The 15923-nt window shown below is 35.0% G+C and overlaps 1 protein-coding gene across 1 annotated transcript; it reads right to left on the reverse strand.

Annotated features, from left to right (window-relative positions):
* Positions 1 to 5595: 5595 nt before the first annotated feature.
* On the reverse strand, positions 5596 to 13758 carry LOC109208672. The gene is made up of 12 exons (XM_019371813.1): positions 13674 to 13758; positions 12319 to 12582; positions 11409 to 11645; positions 10366 to 10401; positions 10232 to 10291; positions 10090 to 10125; positions 9797 to 9988; positions 9464 to 9710; positions 9274 to 9370; positions 8461 to 9100; positions 7129 to 8340; positions 5596 to 6470 (listed from the first exon to the last, which is right to left on the reverse strand). The coding sequence occupies exons 1-12, from the start codon at positions 13756 to 13758 to the stop codon at positions 5596 to 5598; spliced, it is 3981 nt and encodes a 1326-aa protein (XP_019227358.1).
* Between the last annotated feature and the right edge of the window lie 2165 nt (positions 13759 to 15923).

Raw genomic sequence — 15923 nt, forward strand, 5'->3', positions numbered from 1 at the left:
ACCACCCGAATTCACCCCGAGGCCCCCGGGACCTCAACCTAAAACACCAACACATCCTAATACCTTATTCAAACTTGTTCCAATCTTTAAAACACATTAAACAACGCTAAAACCATCAAATCATATCGAATTCAAGCCTAAGTTTCTTAAAAACTTCCGAATTACGCATTCAATCAAAAACACGACCAAAACACCTCCGAATGACCTGAAATTTTGCACACATATCCAAAATCACTTAACGGAGCTACTGCAACTCTCGAATTCCATTCCGACCCTCGGATCAAAATCTCACCTATCCACCGGAATTCGCCAAAATGCCAACTTTGCCAATTCAAGCCTAATTCTACACCGAACCTCCAAAATCACTACCGATCGCACTCCTAAGTCACAAATCACCTCCCGAAGCTAACCGAATCACCGGAATTCACATCCGAGCCTTCTAACTAATAAATCAACGTTCGGTTGACTTTTCCAAACCAAACCTTCCTTAAAGAGACTAAGTGTCTCATTTCCTATCCAAACCAACTCAATTAAACTCTAACTCACCCGTTGCATATAATAAAACATGAAAGAGCAATAAATGGGGGAAACGGGGCTGTAATACATGAGACGACGGGTTGGGTCGTCACAATTTGCTATCTAAAAATTTAAATAATTCTTTAGCAGGTGAAACTATTTCAGTATGACTCCATTTTGAATTTATCGATATCGCTAGCCACATATTTTGAATTTTGAATATCATATGTATACATTTTTTTGTTTTTTGAATCATTAAATGTTAAATTAGTTGATTATTATTATTATATAATATTGCATATATTGTGTTAAAATTGCCAAGTTATTTTTTCTCGATACTATACTTGGCTTAACCTCAATACAAACTACTCAAATGACATTTAAATTCAAATTCAAATATCATATCTCAGTTTGTTTGTAATAGTGATTTTTTGAAAACGACACACAATGTAAATTAAAAAAAAATTCTAAGATATTCTTATCTTATAATCTATGTATTTGAGTTATAAAAAATATTTGAAATCGATGGGATCAACTTCCAAATTTTTTATACTCAACAAAAATGAAATAAAAGAACAAATTTGTTGTCATCTCTTATTTCTGGTTTTTAGATTTTTCATACTTGTTTTTCTATATTTGTTGGATCATGTTGGTGTCTTTGATTGAGGTCCCGGGGGCCTCGGGGTGATTTCGGATGGCTAACGGGATGAAAATTTTAGTTGGAGATTGCAGGTTCATATCTGATATCTGGTATTTTCGCTTCTGCGGAAACGGACCGCAGAAGCGGTTCCGCAGAAGCGTGAGGAGGGTCGCAAAAGCGGCTTATGGCCTAGTAAGGTAGTTTCGCAGAAGCGGAACATTTTCCGCTTAAGCGAGTCCGCAGAAGCGGACAGGCGAACGCAGAAGCGGTTTTTGTGCTGGAGAGTTAGTTCCGCAGAAGCGGACATTATGTCGCAGAAGCGGCCTTGGATTTTAAATGAAATTCCGCAGAAACAGAAAAATTACCGCAGATGCGGTAGTCGCAGAAGCGACAAAGGACCGCAGAAGCGGAAATAACTGATCAGAAAGGGTTTTAATTCCCTTCGCGAAATATTTACAGAATACATATATCAACTTCGGACTTGGGGTGTTCTTGAGCGATTTTGAAGAGGAAATTCAAGGTCTTCGATCAGGTAAGCATTCTTGGACTTAGAACACAATTTTTATCATGCAAATACATGAAATTAGGCTGAAAACTTAAGGAAATAAGGTCAAAAATGGTGGTTTAGGGCTTGAAACCTAAGAGAACAAAGGATTTGTGGTAAATTTGATATGTATAGACTCGTGGCGAGACGAGGAATCCGGTGATGTGAATTTTGTAATTTTTAGAGACGTGGGCCCGGGGCTCGGATTTTGCCAACTTCGTGATTTTCGATGTTTTCCGAGTCTTTTCGATTGGGTTATATTCCCTTAGCATATTGTGACGTAGTCGTTGTGGTTTTGGTCAGATTCGACGCATGAAGAGGTGAATTCGAAAGGCAAGGGCATAGCAAGCTAGGACCTTGGCCGGCTTGAGGTTAGTAATAAATGTAAATGCTGTGTTGAGGGTTTGAAACCCCGAATTTGCACAATGTAGTGCTATGTGAGGTGACTTGCACGCCGGATAACGGGCGTGGGGTAGAGCTCCGTCAGGGATTGTGACTTGGTCCGTCCCGCTTAATAAAATTACTACCTAATTGTTTGTAGTTTTGTGATATCCTTATAAAAATGGATTAATTGTCATAATTGGGCTTCGTGCCAACTACTTGAATCCTTCGGGGATTATTTTTACTGGTTTCTTACCATATTTATAGATACTGAACTCAGTCCTGGTGTTTGACACTGTTTTGTAAACTCAGCCATTTTTCTTAAAGCAGAAACTAAATTAATAATTTTAAGTAAAGTTTGGGCTGAATATTTTTATACTATTGTGTGATTTTTGGACTGAGTATGGGATCGGGCTGCACGCCGCAGCAGTATTATAATGATATTGATATGAGGCCAAGGGCCTGTTTGATGCCACGAGATGGCTTATTATTGCGCTTGGGCCGTAAGGGGCCCCTCCCGGAGTCTGCACACCCCCAGTGAGCACCGTCGACGTTAAATAAATGGAGCGGGCTGCACGGCCGCAGCGGGGTACTGGAGGTACCGTTTTATGTGTTTCATTGCATACTTGATTGCCATTTACTTATTCATCTGTTGTAATATTTCTATAATTGTTTTCATTAGTTTATTGAGTTGACATTATTTAGATTGAGCAGCTGTAATTATAGCTTACTTTATGCCTGTCCAGGATTTCTTACTCTCAACCCTTATTTATGTTTATTACTTTCTGGGTTGGAAGTACTCACAATACTCCCTGCACCTTGTGTGCAGATTCAGGTACACCACAGGGTGAGTGAGGACTTGTTTAGCGGAGCAGCATTTAACCAGGAGTATCGAGGTAGCTGCATGGCGTTCGCAGCCTTGATCTCTCCCATCCATTTTATCCTTTTATTCGTATTTTTTTTTCCTAGACAGACTTGTGATAGGTGAATATTCCGTTTTAGAGGCTCATGTTCGTGACACCAGATCTGTGGGCTATTTAGTATTTTATCTTGGGGTTTTCGAATGTTAGAAATTATTTCAGAGATTCCGCATTTAAATTGCTGTTTTTACTTGTGAACATTCATTTATCCACCTAGGTTATTTGGTCAAGGTTGTGTAAATGGTCGGGCTTGCCTAGCAGTGTGTTGGGCGCCATCACGACCGGGGTTGGGGTCGTGACAACCTGCCACAATTACACAATCTTCCCATGGGACACGCTCCCACAATCTTCTGAAATAAATAACGAGTCTGTACGTTTAAAGCTTCGGATACACTAACACTGAAAAGTGATCAAGAATCCTTACCAGGATGCAAAGCCTTTTTCACAATACATCGACCTCAGGTGACGCTGAAGACGATACCAATTTACTTTAATCATTCAACCACTTCCTTGCTCGTCCGAGCCCGTGATATCCTTGCCAGTCCAAGCTACAACATTGATCCTTACTTCGAATTTCCATGCTACTCACTGCAGCCAACATACGATAGAACACGATTTTCATCATAACCCCGAAATCGTTAATATTTTAACACTTTATCATATAAGAGCTTCGCACTTTACTCACTTCAGGGGAACCATAGAAACACATAGGTAAATTCCCATAACTGTAGAATATGCAATTCTGCAAGTGGTGGTCCAAGCCACCATAACCCTTTCCGGAATCTGTTTCCCACATAACAAGCCGTAACAATAGAAGGCTCCTGAATAACACCCATTACGACGACCGGAAAACCTCACTCGTACCGCCACAAATCATACACACCACTTGATCACGCTGAATGAACTGATCTCAAATCCCAACATGCCAAATTTAACAATGGCTAATCAATCCCTTTCCTTCCAATTTATCCTTGCTTGCCTTAGAAATAATACTAACTCCATCCTACACATCATACTCCATCTACACTCATCCCGAGTGACCTTGAATCGCGAGACCATGCTGTCTCAACTCCTACGAACCATTTCGTACTTCCCAATTGCTACATCACAAGCCAACCCTCACGGAACATTCTGCGCCACCTCTCATAAGCTGCTTTCCAAGCTTGATTCTTAATTGTACTTATAGGCTCGAAATCATTAAGCACCCTACTTTACCCCTTTGAATCCATTAGGACCGTTACTGAGAGCCATCCGCTCTGACTTGGTCCCGAATATAATCGGATTCATAGATCTCATAACACAGGAATACCCTCTCGACGAGGCACCTAGCAGAATTACTCCCGTTAAAACCCACTTCCATACAAGGCATAAATCCCGAATTCTTTCCCAAGTTCGAACATGAGCCATAAGGCCAACCATAGCACACCTTTAATAATTTTTTCTGCTCAAATTACTACTTAAGGTAGTTTTTCGTAGCTGAGACAACCCCTCAGTATGCTATTAACCAGAAACCTCGCAAGTAGCTAACCATGAAGCCCAAATCGTAAGCGGTGGGACTCTCCCACTTAGCTTGAAGCCATTATTACAAAACTTTGGAGTTCACCATTATTCTTAATCTCTTGTTGGCATAACCTTGCGCAATCATCCGCCGCAAATTCTCGGAGTTCTCATGTAAATCCCCATTTTTCATATTCTGAATCATCATCCACCTTCGCACCGACAATCCCTGGCATTCTCGGTATCTTACCGTAGAAACTCAATTTGATACTCTAAATCATTAACACCATTCACACAATAATTCCATTTGCTTTATATCCAGTAGAACTCTCCGCAGAAGCCTCGCCAACCACGCGACTGCTAACCTCCTCACCGGAATACCCCACCTGTCGAAATCACTCCCCGGCATCTTCCAACGCTGCTGCATAGGGTACCATCACTACGACATCAATAACCCATCCTGAGTCTGAGCTCACTCTCCAGCTGCACGAGTCCATTCACCCCTCGTGGACATCCATTAATTGTGCGACAACATCCCTTCACTTCAAAGTCATGCTACGCCTTTCTTCACTTTATGCATCTCCTTTCCGCCACATCCAATCTCCTGCCGTATAACAACACCATGCTTCAAATTAATCTACCGACTTCCATTGCCTGTCGCTAAAATCCCAGATCCTTCCAAACTATCCTTAGGTGCGTAGTCATCCTACTACTAGGCCCTATACAGCCCCGCCACTCTCCCACTTTGGGCAAACTCACTCCTTTAACCAACTGTTCGGCCTGCGCTCCCTAAGCCTGGCCTTTTAGAAGTTTTAAAACTCTGCCTGACACTTCCCATATGTCCTCCTCATCTTTTGTTGCTCAGTCGTTGTCTTAATAAAATTTATCTTCATAGCACCTGAATCCACAAATCGCTACTGACTAAAACCCCATCTGAAGGTCATCTTTATCGAACCGTCAACATTTGAAACACTGATTAAATCCTAAACCACCGCATCCCGCGATATATGACGGTTGCATCTTCGATAGTATTCATAATATCCCGCCATACGACGAATTGTAGCAGATAATAACATCAACAAACTTAATACGTCCAATTAGGACAATAACACCCCAATAAAGAAGAGAACTCCTTCACGCTTGCAATTACCATGTTTCATTACTTCCACTAGTTCACGTCTGACCATCCTTAGCTCGATTGNCTTTAAGAGTTGACAGTGAGGCCACAAATAAGAAGAATTGAGAGAAGCATTAACAACATCTTGTCTACTACCTTTTGGAATGACTGGTAATATTTGTCTGAAGTCACCACCAAGAACAATTGTTTTACCTCCAAATGGTCGGTGTAAATTGGATGCATCTTTAAACCTAAGAATATCTCTTAAAGTTTTATCAAGAGCTTCAAAACAATATCTATGCATCATGGGTGCCTCATCCCAAATAATCAACTTTGCCTTAATAATTAAATTTGCTAAAGGAGTACCTTGCTTGATATTACATGTTGAATCTTCAGTTACATTTAGAGGAATCACAAATCTTGAATGAGCTGTTCGACCACCTGGTAGCAACAAAGATGCAATCCCGCTAGATGCAACAGTTAACACAATATCTCCTCTAGATCTTAAGGCAGAAGATAGAGTTCTCCAAATAAAAGTCTTGCCTGTTCCTCCAAAACCATATAAAATGAAAAATTTACCTTTGTCTTCATTCACATCTCTTATTATTTTTTCATAAACTGACTTTTGCTCATGTGTCAAATTCTTTACTAATTGTTGATGTTCATCTGCCAAAGCACGTTTATTATAACGCAATTCATCCCGTATTAATCTGTTACTGTTGTCAATTTCGTCCGTATTATAAACGGGCCTTGGCATTGTTGGAAAATCCTGAAAACTTCTTCCACAACCTTTCAAAAAAATTTCAAGCTTTTCCAAACAGCGATTTTTCAATTCTTCATCTGTTAGGTCAGCTTCTGAAATAACATGAAAATATAAAATAATTAAATACAATTAGTTTGTAAAGTTTAATTTAGCCTCATGAAATAAATAATAAGATTAACGAAAAACTATAGTGGTCAATAGTAGTTTACATTAATTTAAAGTACGTTTAACATACATAGAATTTGAAGTAATAATATTGTAAAAACAATGTGCTCGATTTTATTTTCTAAAATTGTTAATAATGTGAATATGCAATTTATTATTCGTATTTTGTTTTAAAAAATAAGTTTTTACATTAATAAAAAGTTAATCGAAGTATTTTCAATTAAAGTAGAGAATGCATAAGAACGATTATAGGCTTTCCCGAAGGTTTAGGGCATTAAACACAATGCATTAATTTTGAATTAGTATTTATTTCTGAAAAGTGCATTATTTAGTACCAATATTATTCCAATCATCTAAACAGAACAATATTTTAAAAGACAACATAACAAAATATTGTTTAACAAACATTAAGTTGTTGAGTGAATTTTGTATGAAGTTGAAAAACAAAAAAAGAAGATAATGAACAATTGGATTAATACGAATGCAGTAAGTAAAAAGAAAATTAATTAATAAAGTTACGCAAATCGGCCATCCTTCATAAGTATCATATCATAAATCGAAAATGTAAGCATTAAAAAAAAATACCTGGGTGATCCAACATTCTTCTTTCTTCATGAAGGATATCTTCTGATAGTAAATGCCATGTTGCTTGCCAAACAATTTTTGGACGTGACATTGAATTTGATAAAAGGAGCATAGCAAATAATTGCCTAAGATATGATGTCGTTCCCCAATTACTTGCTTCCATTATAGCATCCACGTATTCCTTGTCATCATCTAACAAACCCAATGCATAACATGCATCTCTAAAAGTCTCATGATCAACCCCGTTAATTTTTTTTAAATCGTCATAACTCTTTGGACCTTTAATGACATTCAACAATAATCTAAGGTAATATTGCTCGCCAGAGCCAGGTGGGACAAAGAATATTCTCCCAATAGAAAATGCAGATGTTCTTCTTTTTTCCCATCTTTTTAAGTTTTGTTTCCACACAAACTTTAGAGGGAATTCTGCATAAGTCAATTCTCTTGCTTCAAGAAATATTTTATTAGCTTCAAACCAGCTTAAAAACATAGATTCCTTTACGGTTGGTCTATTGACAACAACATCAATTGGATCATCATCCGAAAATATGACCGTCTGATTATTTGGTAGGTGAAAAGATAGCCTTTCTACCGGTGGTTCTCTATGGTGTATTGAGAATTTAAAAATTCTCCAATCAGCTTCACAAGGTGATATGTATCGGCAATCACAATACATATTTATTTCATCAACGACCCCCGATTCTTCATTATTTACACTTTGAGAAAAAGCTGCGGTGACACGATCATTACCTTTATTTACATACTTAAATAAGTATTTAATGGATCGTGATTGATTACACCACTCCACGTTAATATGTGCACCATACTTCATTAATAAAAATCTATTGTGTGGTACAACATACCTATTATCCAACTCAATACCTACTCTCTTTGCAGTTCTACCATCATCCCTTCTTCTATAAATTGGATACCCATCTTCATCAATTGTGGTTGATGACACAAATTTTTTTGGAAAGTGCTTTGTGCATCTACCATTTTTCATGCACGGAGATGATTTTCTAGCAGTACCACAAGGACCATGCATCATGAAATTTGTAACAACATTATAATAAGAAGGATCTACTTTTTTATCTGGTAATTCTGCTGAAATTATTCCATCAATATCTCCGATATTTGGGTATTTATTCATAAGAAAAAGCAAGATGTGTGCATGAGGCAAACCTCGCTTTTGGAATTCAACTGTATAAATCACTGAACAATAAAGATGTAATTAGATTATTAAGCTTATATGTTAGTTATTTTTAATATTAGCATATGATAACGTTAATGTGCAAACATAATAATTTTAATGTGCAAACATTAAAATTATACCTGCTTTTACTTCTCCAAAAATTTTATTGTCGCGTATGCGATCCAGCTTGATTTTAAAAACCCTTGTTAAAATGTCGGGACGATCTTCTGGAGATAATCCCCTACTATCCACAAATCTAGTAATCTCTGGCCATTTTGGGTTGCAAGTAAAAGTGATAAACAGATCAGGGTACCCCGCCCATTTGCAAATTGCCATGGCATCTTGATAAATCTGCAACATGTAACGTGCACCTCCCGTAAAGCTGGAAGAGAGTATAACTCTTTGTCCTTGAGAAGAAGGTTGTATATCCCCATGTAAAACAGCATCTTGTAACCCTTTATAAAAATGTGCTCTCAATTGTTTTTGATGAAGCCTAATAAACCTTAATCGAGATGATTCCATCATTGTATATCCATCTACCATGAATTGCTGAAATAATCTTTTAGATGAAACAATTGTTGGGACTTCAGACTTCCTTTCTTGAATTTTGTATGATAAGTATTCACGCGTGCTAACACATTTCCTTGCGCCAGTAGAATCATCACTTTCATTTAAAGGAATATCTTCTCGGTATCCGTCTTCACCATATGGAAATAGTAACGGATATTGAAAACCTAAGTATGCAGCATTTAATTCATTTATCCTTTGTAGTTGTCCTGACTGGCTTTCAACAATAATATCTCTGTCAGACCTTATTTGTTAAAAATCACCGACCACCAAAGCAGCTACCTCTGAAACTGTCGGTAAGTTGTATCTTCTTCCATCAGAGCCTCTTTTCCCTATCAATCTTATCTAACATTTGTGCTTCGATCTTCTTGAAATCGATCTCTTACCATTCTAAATGACTTTGCAAGAACATTGTGGTCATCAAGCATTTGCTTCAAATCAGTAACAATTTCAGCATGAAGCTGATTGTTACTTTCACAATAACTGTAAGAATAAAATATTAAATTCAACTAAAATTTTTTTTTTTATAAAATTTATTATTAAAGTATTATTATTAAGCAATTGATCAATACTAACCTGATAGCATGAATTTTATTTTCTACTTCATTTTCTGTGTCATAGATATACAATTGTGCAAATTTTGGAGTAGATCCCTGTGGAGGTAATAAGCTTCCAATTTGGTGATAGTTTTGCCCAGATAATCTGAATGTTCTTGGTCCCTTTGTTTGGTTGACAGAGACATCAACCTTTCCTCCCATTGATGTAAATGAGAACATAGAATTGTATGCCCGTATATTCTCTCTGAAATGTTTACTTTTTGCACCTTCATAAAATTAGAGTTTGTTAAAGAAGATGTACGTATAAATTCTCGTGTTGTTTTATTTTATTCAAATAAAATTATACACTAACCTGATCCAAATAATAATTCCTTTAATATTGAAGGCGGCTCTTTTGGATTTGGTAGCTTGATCTTTCCACGATTGCAGCACAAACTAAATACTGGTTTTCTATTCTTGTACTTCTTGTTAATTCTTTTCTCGTACCAAAAATATGCCCCACAATATTCACATTCATAAGTAGCATCGCCTATATCCCAGTAATCTAGAATAGTGAGAGTAAAATAAAGGGTTAAACTCACAATACTTATGATACATAAAATTGAATTATGTTGTATATGTAAATTTAATAACAATCATACTTACCTTCATTGAAAATTGTCCAGCTTTCGACTTCATCTTCTACAAATAATAGTAATAATAAAATAAAAAAAATTAAGAAGTCAATAATTTGAATTGTTAATACATTTTCGCATAATCGATCATTATTAGGTTTCTATCAACATACCTTCAAACACATCTTCATCTTCATTTTCATCATGATCTTGTAAGCTTGATCGCTTATCGCCTTGATACATAAAATAAAATATTAATAAAGTTGTATGTATGACTGTTAGTTGTGGTATTTTTCTAATAGCATACCTGGCATATCACCATCAATATTGACATCCTCAAATTCTGAAAAGAAATTTTAAACATTAATAGTTAGCAGAATTTATAATTCATATTTCTCAAACAAAATTATAAGTTTATTGGAATACTTACCTTGAAATAATAGGGGTCCATTTAACATAGTGAATTGTTCAAAAGTAAAAGCACAAAAATAAAATATATACAGAACCCTAGTAATAAAATTTTAACAAACGTCCTCCACTTAAGAAAATAAACAGAAGGAAAAAAAAAAGGCAACAAATAAAAGTTTAACTTTTAAAATGCTAAAAAGTCATGATTTTGCTGGATTATACTAAAAAGCACACAACTGTAAATCATATGTTGAATATCAACATCTAGCCATTTCACATGAATATACAATTACTTCAAATGTCAATGAGGAAGGATATTTATAGTTAAAGTTAATTAATTTTTCACTTTTATTATAGTGTTAAAGCAAATTTGCATAAGACACTTGTATCAAAATAGGAGAACGGCAGTAATGCTTACCATATATGCAGTAATATATTCAGAAACAAACATTACAAAGGCGCTGCACTATTTTCCTTTAGCCTATGACATTTCGACGACTTAGATGTAGGACATTTCTAATAAATTATATTAGAAAAACACATAAATACATGGTAGTAAGGTGGGCTTAGGAGAAATTGTTTTGGATAGAAGTATTAATGCATTAGCATAACATAATCACAAACGAACAAAACGACCGTTATTTGCCATAGGTTTTTTTCATTCCAGATTTGGTCGAATCACACATAAATTCTAATAATCCCACAAAAAAAAAGTTAGCAACTAAAGCTTGAACTAAAAATAAATTAAAAGGGCTTTAGCTGGCCAGTTAGTAAGCTCTAGAGGTTTAAGTATATAACTTTACAATTTCATATTTTATGTGGAGAGCTGGTACACCGTCACAAAGTTTTACATCATCAAATTAATAATAAGTAATAATAAATATTTAGTTAATATTTATGAATGACTCATGTCATATAAAAAAGGTTAACTCAAATATTTACCTTGCAATAATGGTGGTTCATTTAAATCCGGTAGAAGATGCTTTGTCTGTACATTTGAATTAGACAAACCATATCGCCAATTTTGTTCTGCCATTGAATTTGGATATTGTCCTTGACACCGAGACGATAAAACATGTCCACAATTCTTTATGGGTGTACTGAAAAGTCGGGTGGAATTTTGAGGATTTGTTTTGTCCGTTAATGGTTGTTTCATTTCCCCTTTCTCAAAAGCACTCCCTGGAATAGTATTAGGATCAACAAAGTGTACAAACCATAAAAATGAAATATTAGTTAGCTTTTAGAAGACAGAAAAATATGTGAAACTATCAAGCTATTAATCAAACTCTTACATTACCCTCTAAATTACTGTACATGTATGCATATAAATAATTATACATCACAATTAGGTTTGAGCATGGGAAGATTAGCCTCTAAATGCTCGTCTTGTTTATTCTATACGAAGCTACACACGATAATGACAAGAATTTATAAATGTTTATATTTCTTAATGTTCAGTTTTTCAGAAGAGTTTGAATGTGAATACCATTTAGATAAATAATTAATTTTTCAAAATGATATTACTTCTAAAGAGGACTAACATAATTCAAGTTAATATGATCCAAATGAAATATAGTTTATCTTAATAACTTCGAAATATAACAGGGCATTTTATATTTGTTCATCTAATGAAAAATAGTAGCACATGCTGTTTTATTGATGAGTTTTTGGTGTCTTGTGAATTGGTTTTAGGATGTATAAATATATAAATTACAATCTCATATTTTATATGGAGAGACGATGCACCGTCAGAAACTTTTACATCCTCAAATTAATAATAAGTAATAATAAATATGTAGTTGGAATTTATGAAAGACTCATGTTTTTACATAAAGTTCACTGAAATATTTACCTTGCAATAATGGTAGCACATTTAAATCTGGCATAAGACGATTTGTTTGCAAATTTGAAGTCGACAAACCACATAGCAAATTTTGGTCTGCCATTGTATTTGGATATAGTGCTTGAGAATTAGACGATGAAACGTGTCCACAATTCTTTATGTCTGCACTGCATAATGGAGTGGAATTTTGACGATTTGTTATGTTCATTAATGGTTGTTTTGTTTTTCCCTTTTCAAAAGCATTCTCTCTGATAGTAGTATGATTAATAAAGCCTGTAAACCATAAAAGTAAAAATTAGTTACTAACAATTAGAAATTAACAAAGTTATGGAAACTATCAAACCATTAAGGGATGTCATGTTATGACGTGTTTTAATATAAATTCACTTCTACGTTAGCTGATTTGAAATGTTGATTTTGTCTACTTTCAACTAACTCGTGCGATCAAAAAGCTAAAGATGACACACCTACACAACTTATCATGAGGATAACTTAAAAAATACAAATGCTATAAAATTCATATCAACGAATGCAGCTTTGAAATTGACAAACCCAGAATCAAACAACTTAGTAAGACAACAAAGTTGCATCTAATTGTTGAAAGAAATGTAAAACTACGCATGATATAAAAGTATTTTAATGTAAACTTATTACCAGAATAATCAGACTGAAGAAGAGCTCGAATGAGAATATAAAATTTAAATAAACAATTTTTGTTCAAACCGACGATAATCCTTCTAAGAAGCTAAAACATAATTAAAGTTATAAATCTTTCTATTTAAGACTGAAACATCACATTCCATACCACGAAAATAAGTGAAGTGTATAAGGAATCGACAAATATTTTTGGCAGTTATTATAATAAAATTATCCTAGGCACTTAATATAATAAAGTTTTCTGATCTTTACTCGGCACTTATTATAATAATCAAAGTTGCCCTATAAAATACTACAGTACATATAAGCACAAATTATACAACAAATCTTCATTCGAGCATGGCAGGATCACCCTCTAGATGTTCAGGTTGTTTATTCTATAGGAAGCTACGTACGATAAGGACATGAATTTAATAGAATATATACAAATAAATGGCACAACGTTGAATAGTTAAAAAAACTTAAGGACGTGATAAAAAGTTTATGGCAGAATAAACGGACAGGTAGAAAGACAAATCAGGTTAGAAGAAGAGAAATATAATTTACCGCAAAGAAAATAACAGAGCACATACTATAGTAAAGGGACAAATAAAATAAATATTTTTATTTTGTCGTTTGTCATGATCCTTTTTAAGTATTCATTAATTTAAGCAGAATAGTATATGACTTTGTATTGAAAATCAGTAAATAATTATAAAAGTTCATACCATTATTATCCGGGGGATATTTAGGCCGTTTCTGGTTCCTTACGCATATTCTATTTTTTCTTGCAAGTTTCTTCTGTTCTTCCATGTCAAAGTGCCGTACAAACTGATTTTGCTGTGAGAAGTTTTAGATTATGGTGGAAATTTTGTGGAGTCTTTCGGCAGATATGAGATTGCGGATTGAGAACAACATTATTTCCTAAGAGAAATTAAGGTATTGTAGACAAAGCTAGAATCAAGAAAACCTTGGATTCATATATTGCCGTTGATATTGGAGGTTGATCGGACATTGGGGAGAGGAAATGAAATTGGTGTGAGAAGTTGTAGAGTCCTTTGGAGAAGATAGGGTAGTTGGCGAAAATAGGCATGTTTTAGGTTTTTATCAGTGGTTTTTTTTAAGTCCTTTTTAGTGAAGTAATATTTTTTTTCTTTTAATATATGTTGCACAGACAGTTTTTGGTATCTATTCTCGAAAAAAGAAAATTCTCTTAATTACAGCAGGGAAGTTAATTTTTTATATTACAAATAACTTCCCTGAACAATAAAACTACTGCATATCCTAACTACTGTATTCGTTCACATGTGAAAAAATAACTACTGCATATGCAAGTTCATATTTTGATGAAGCTCAAAATCACGAGGCTTCAAAAGTTTAACATGGTTTCTCCCATGGCTAAAGCTTTGATATGCAGGTGCATATTTTAATAGGTTCTTTGAAGTGGAAATTCAAGCTGAATTTCTTGTAGTATTACCCCTCAATGGTTATCAATGCAACCCATTTATAATAAACTATGGGAAAAAAAAAATTATCAACTAAGATTCTAATGTTTTAATTAATGAAACTTGCCTGAAATCTGCTAGCAGCTTTATATTCTAACCGACTATCTCCACTGAGATCCAACAATTCCTCTGTTTTCTAAGGGAGGTACTGCAAAATGGTTTTTAATAAGATATGACATTTAATCTTTATAGAGAAATCTTACACATACTACTTAAAAGACTTAAAGAGGTATGCTAATGAGTTTGCATATTAATGGGCACTCTTCGGTTGTATAAATGTGGACACTTGTTCATACAGACATAAGAATGAAGCGAATAAAGATTGACCTTGATTGATAGATAGGTAAAACTTTTTGTAATTAATGGTATTCCCACACTTAGATCATGAATTCAATTGCTACATTAAAGTTTTAGTTGGATAATAGCTAAGCTTGGGTCATCAAATGTCTATTAAAAAGAAGTTGATATGCCTATAAGGAGTTAGGCTGTGGTTGTAAAAAACAAAAGTATTGCTGTATTCATAAGTGGATCATTACATTATGCCCTACGTAATAGCGGACTTATAATGGGCATGTATCATGAATAAGGTACAGACAATGTCACTGCATCCTTTGCCAAGGGATGATAAATTATCTCGTAACAGCTGTTCCACTTTCAATCAATTCTCATGCTTGTTTGTATCTGCAAGCTTTTGCTAATTCACTTGTCTGCCTTGGTAATTTGTCTTTCACACGTCCAGTCTACTTATGTGCATATGTTTTGACAGAGTAAATGCACCGATTCTGCATTCTGTTTAATTTACTACAATTCTAAGCCAAGGCAAAACATTCTAGGCAGTAGCTTATGTTTGACATGGTCTGAGTGGTTGGAAGTTATATGTTCATATGTAACTCTCTTTTGTGCTGGCCATGAATTGTTCATTCTTTTGAATTGCAGGTGATGATATCTGCGAAGGAAGAGCCTAGCCTCTCTATTCCACCTGCTATGGATGGTCTTTTGAAGGTCCATAAGCGGATTATTGATGTGGATCATGACTCCAACAATACTCCTTCTGGTGCTGGGAAACCAGTTTCTTCTAGACTACTTGTGGCTGCTACACAGGCTGCTATCTTGATTGGAAAGCAGGGTGCAACCGTTTAGTCTATTCAAGACGAATCTCATTGCACTTTTGGAATTGTTGGAGGAGGTCATTCTTTGTTTAATCTCAAAATCTTTTCTTTTATTGGGAAAGTTTCACGTGATTATATAGCGTTATCTCTTCTTTAACTCCAAATTGCCAGCAGTAAAAGCAACATCTGCAACTGTTGCTTTTTAGGATGCAATCTGCAATTCCTAATTATAATTCTGATATCTAGATTCCATCTGTCAGGAGGATAGTATGATAAATAAAGATGTAATACAAAGGATTAGAATAGGATGACTGAAATGGATGAGTGCGGCAGAAGCCTAATAAAGTGAAATGGAAGTTCTATG

This window comes from Nicotiana attenuata, unplaced genomic scaffold (assembly GCF_001879085.1).
Source record: "Nicotiana attenuata strain UT unplaced genomic scaffold, NIATTr2, whole genome shotgun sequence".
In the NCBI taxonomy this organism is placed as follows: Eukaryota; Viridiplantae; Streptophyta; class Magnoliopsida; order Solanales; family Solanaceae; genus Nicotiana; species Nicotiana attenuata.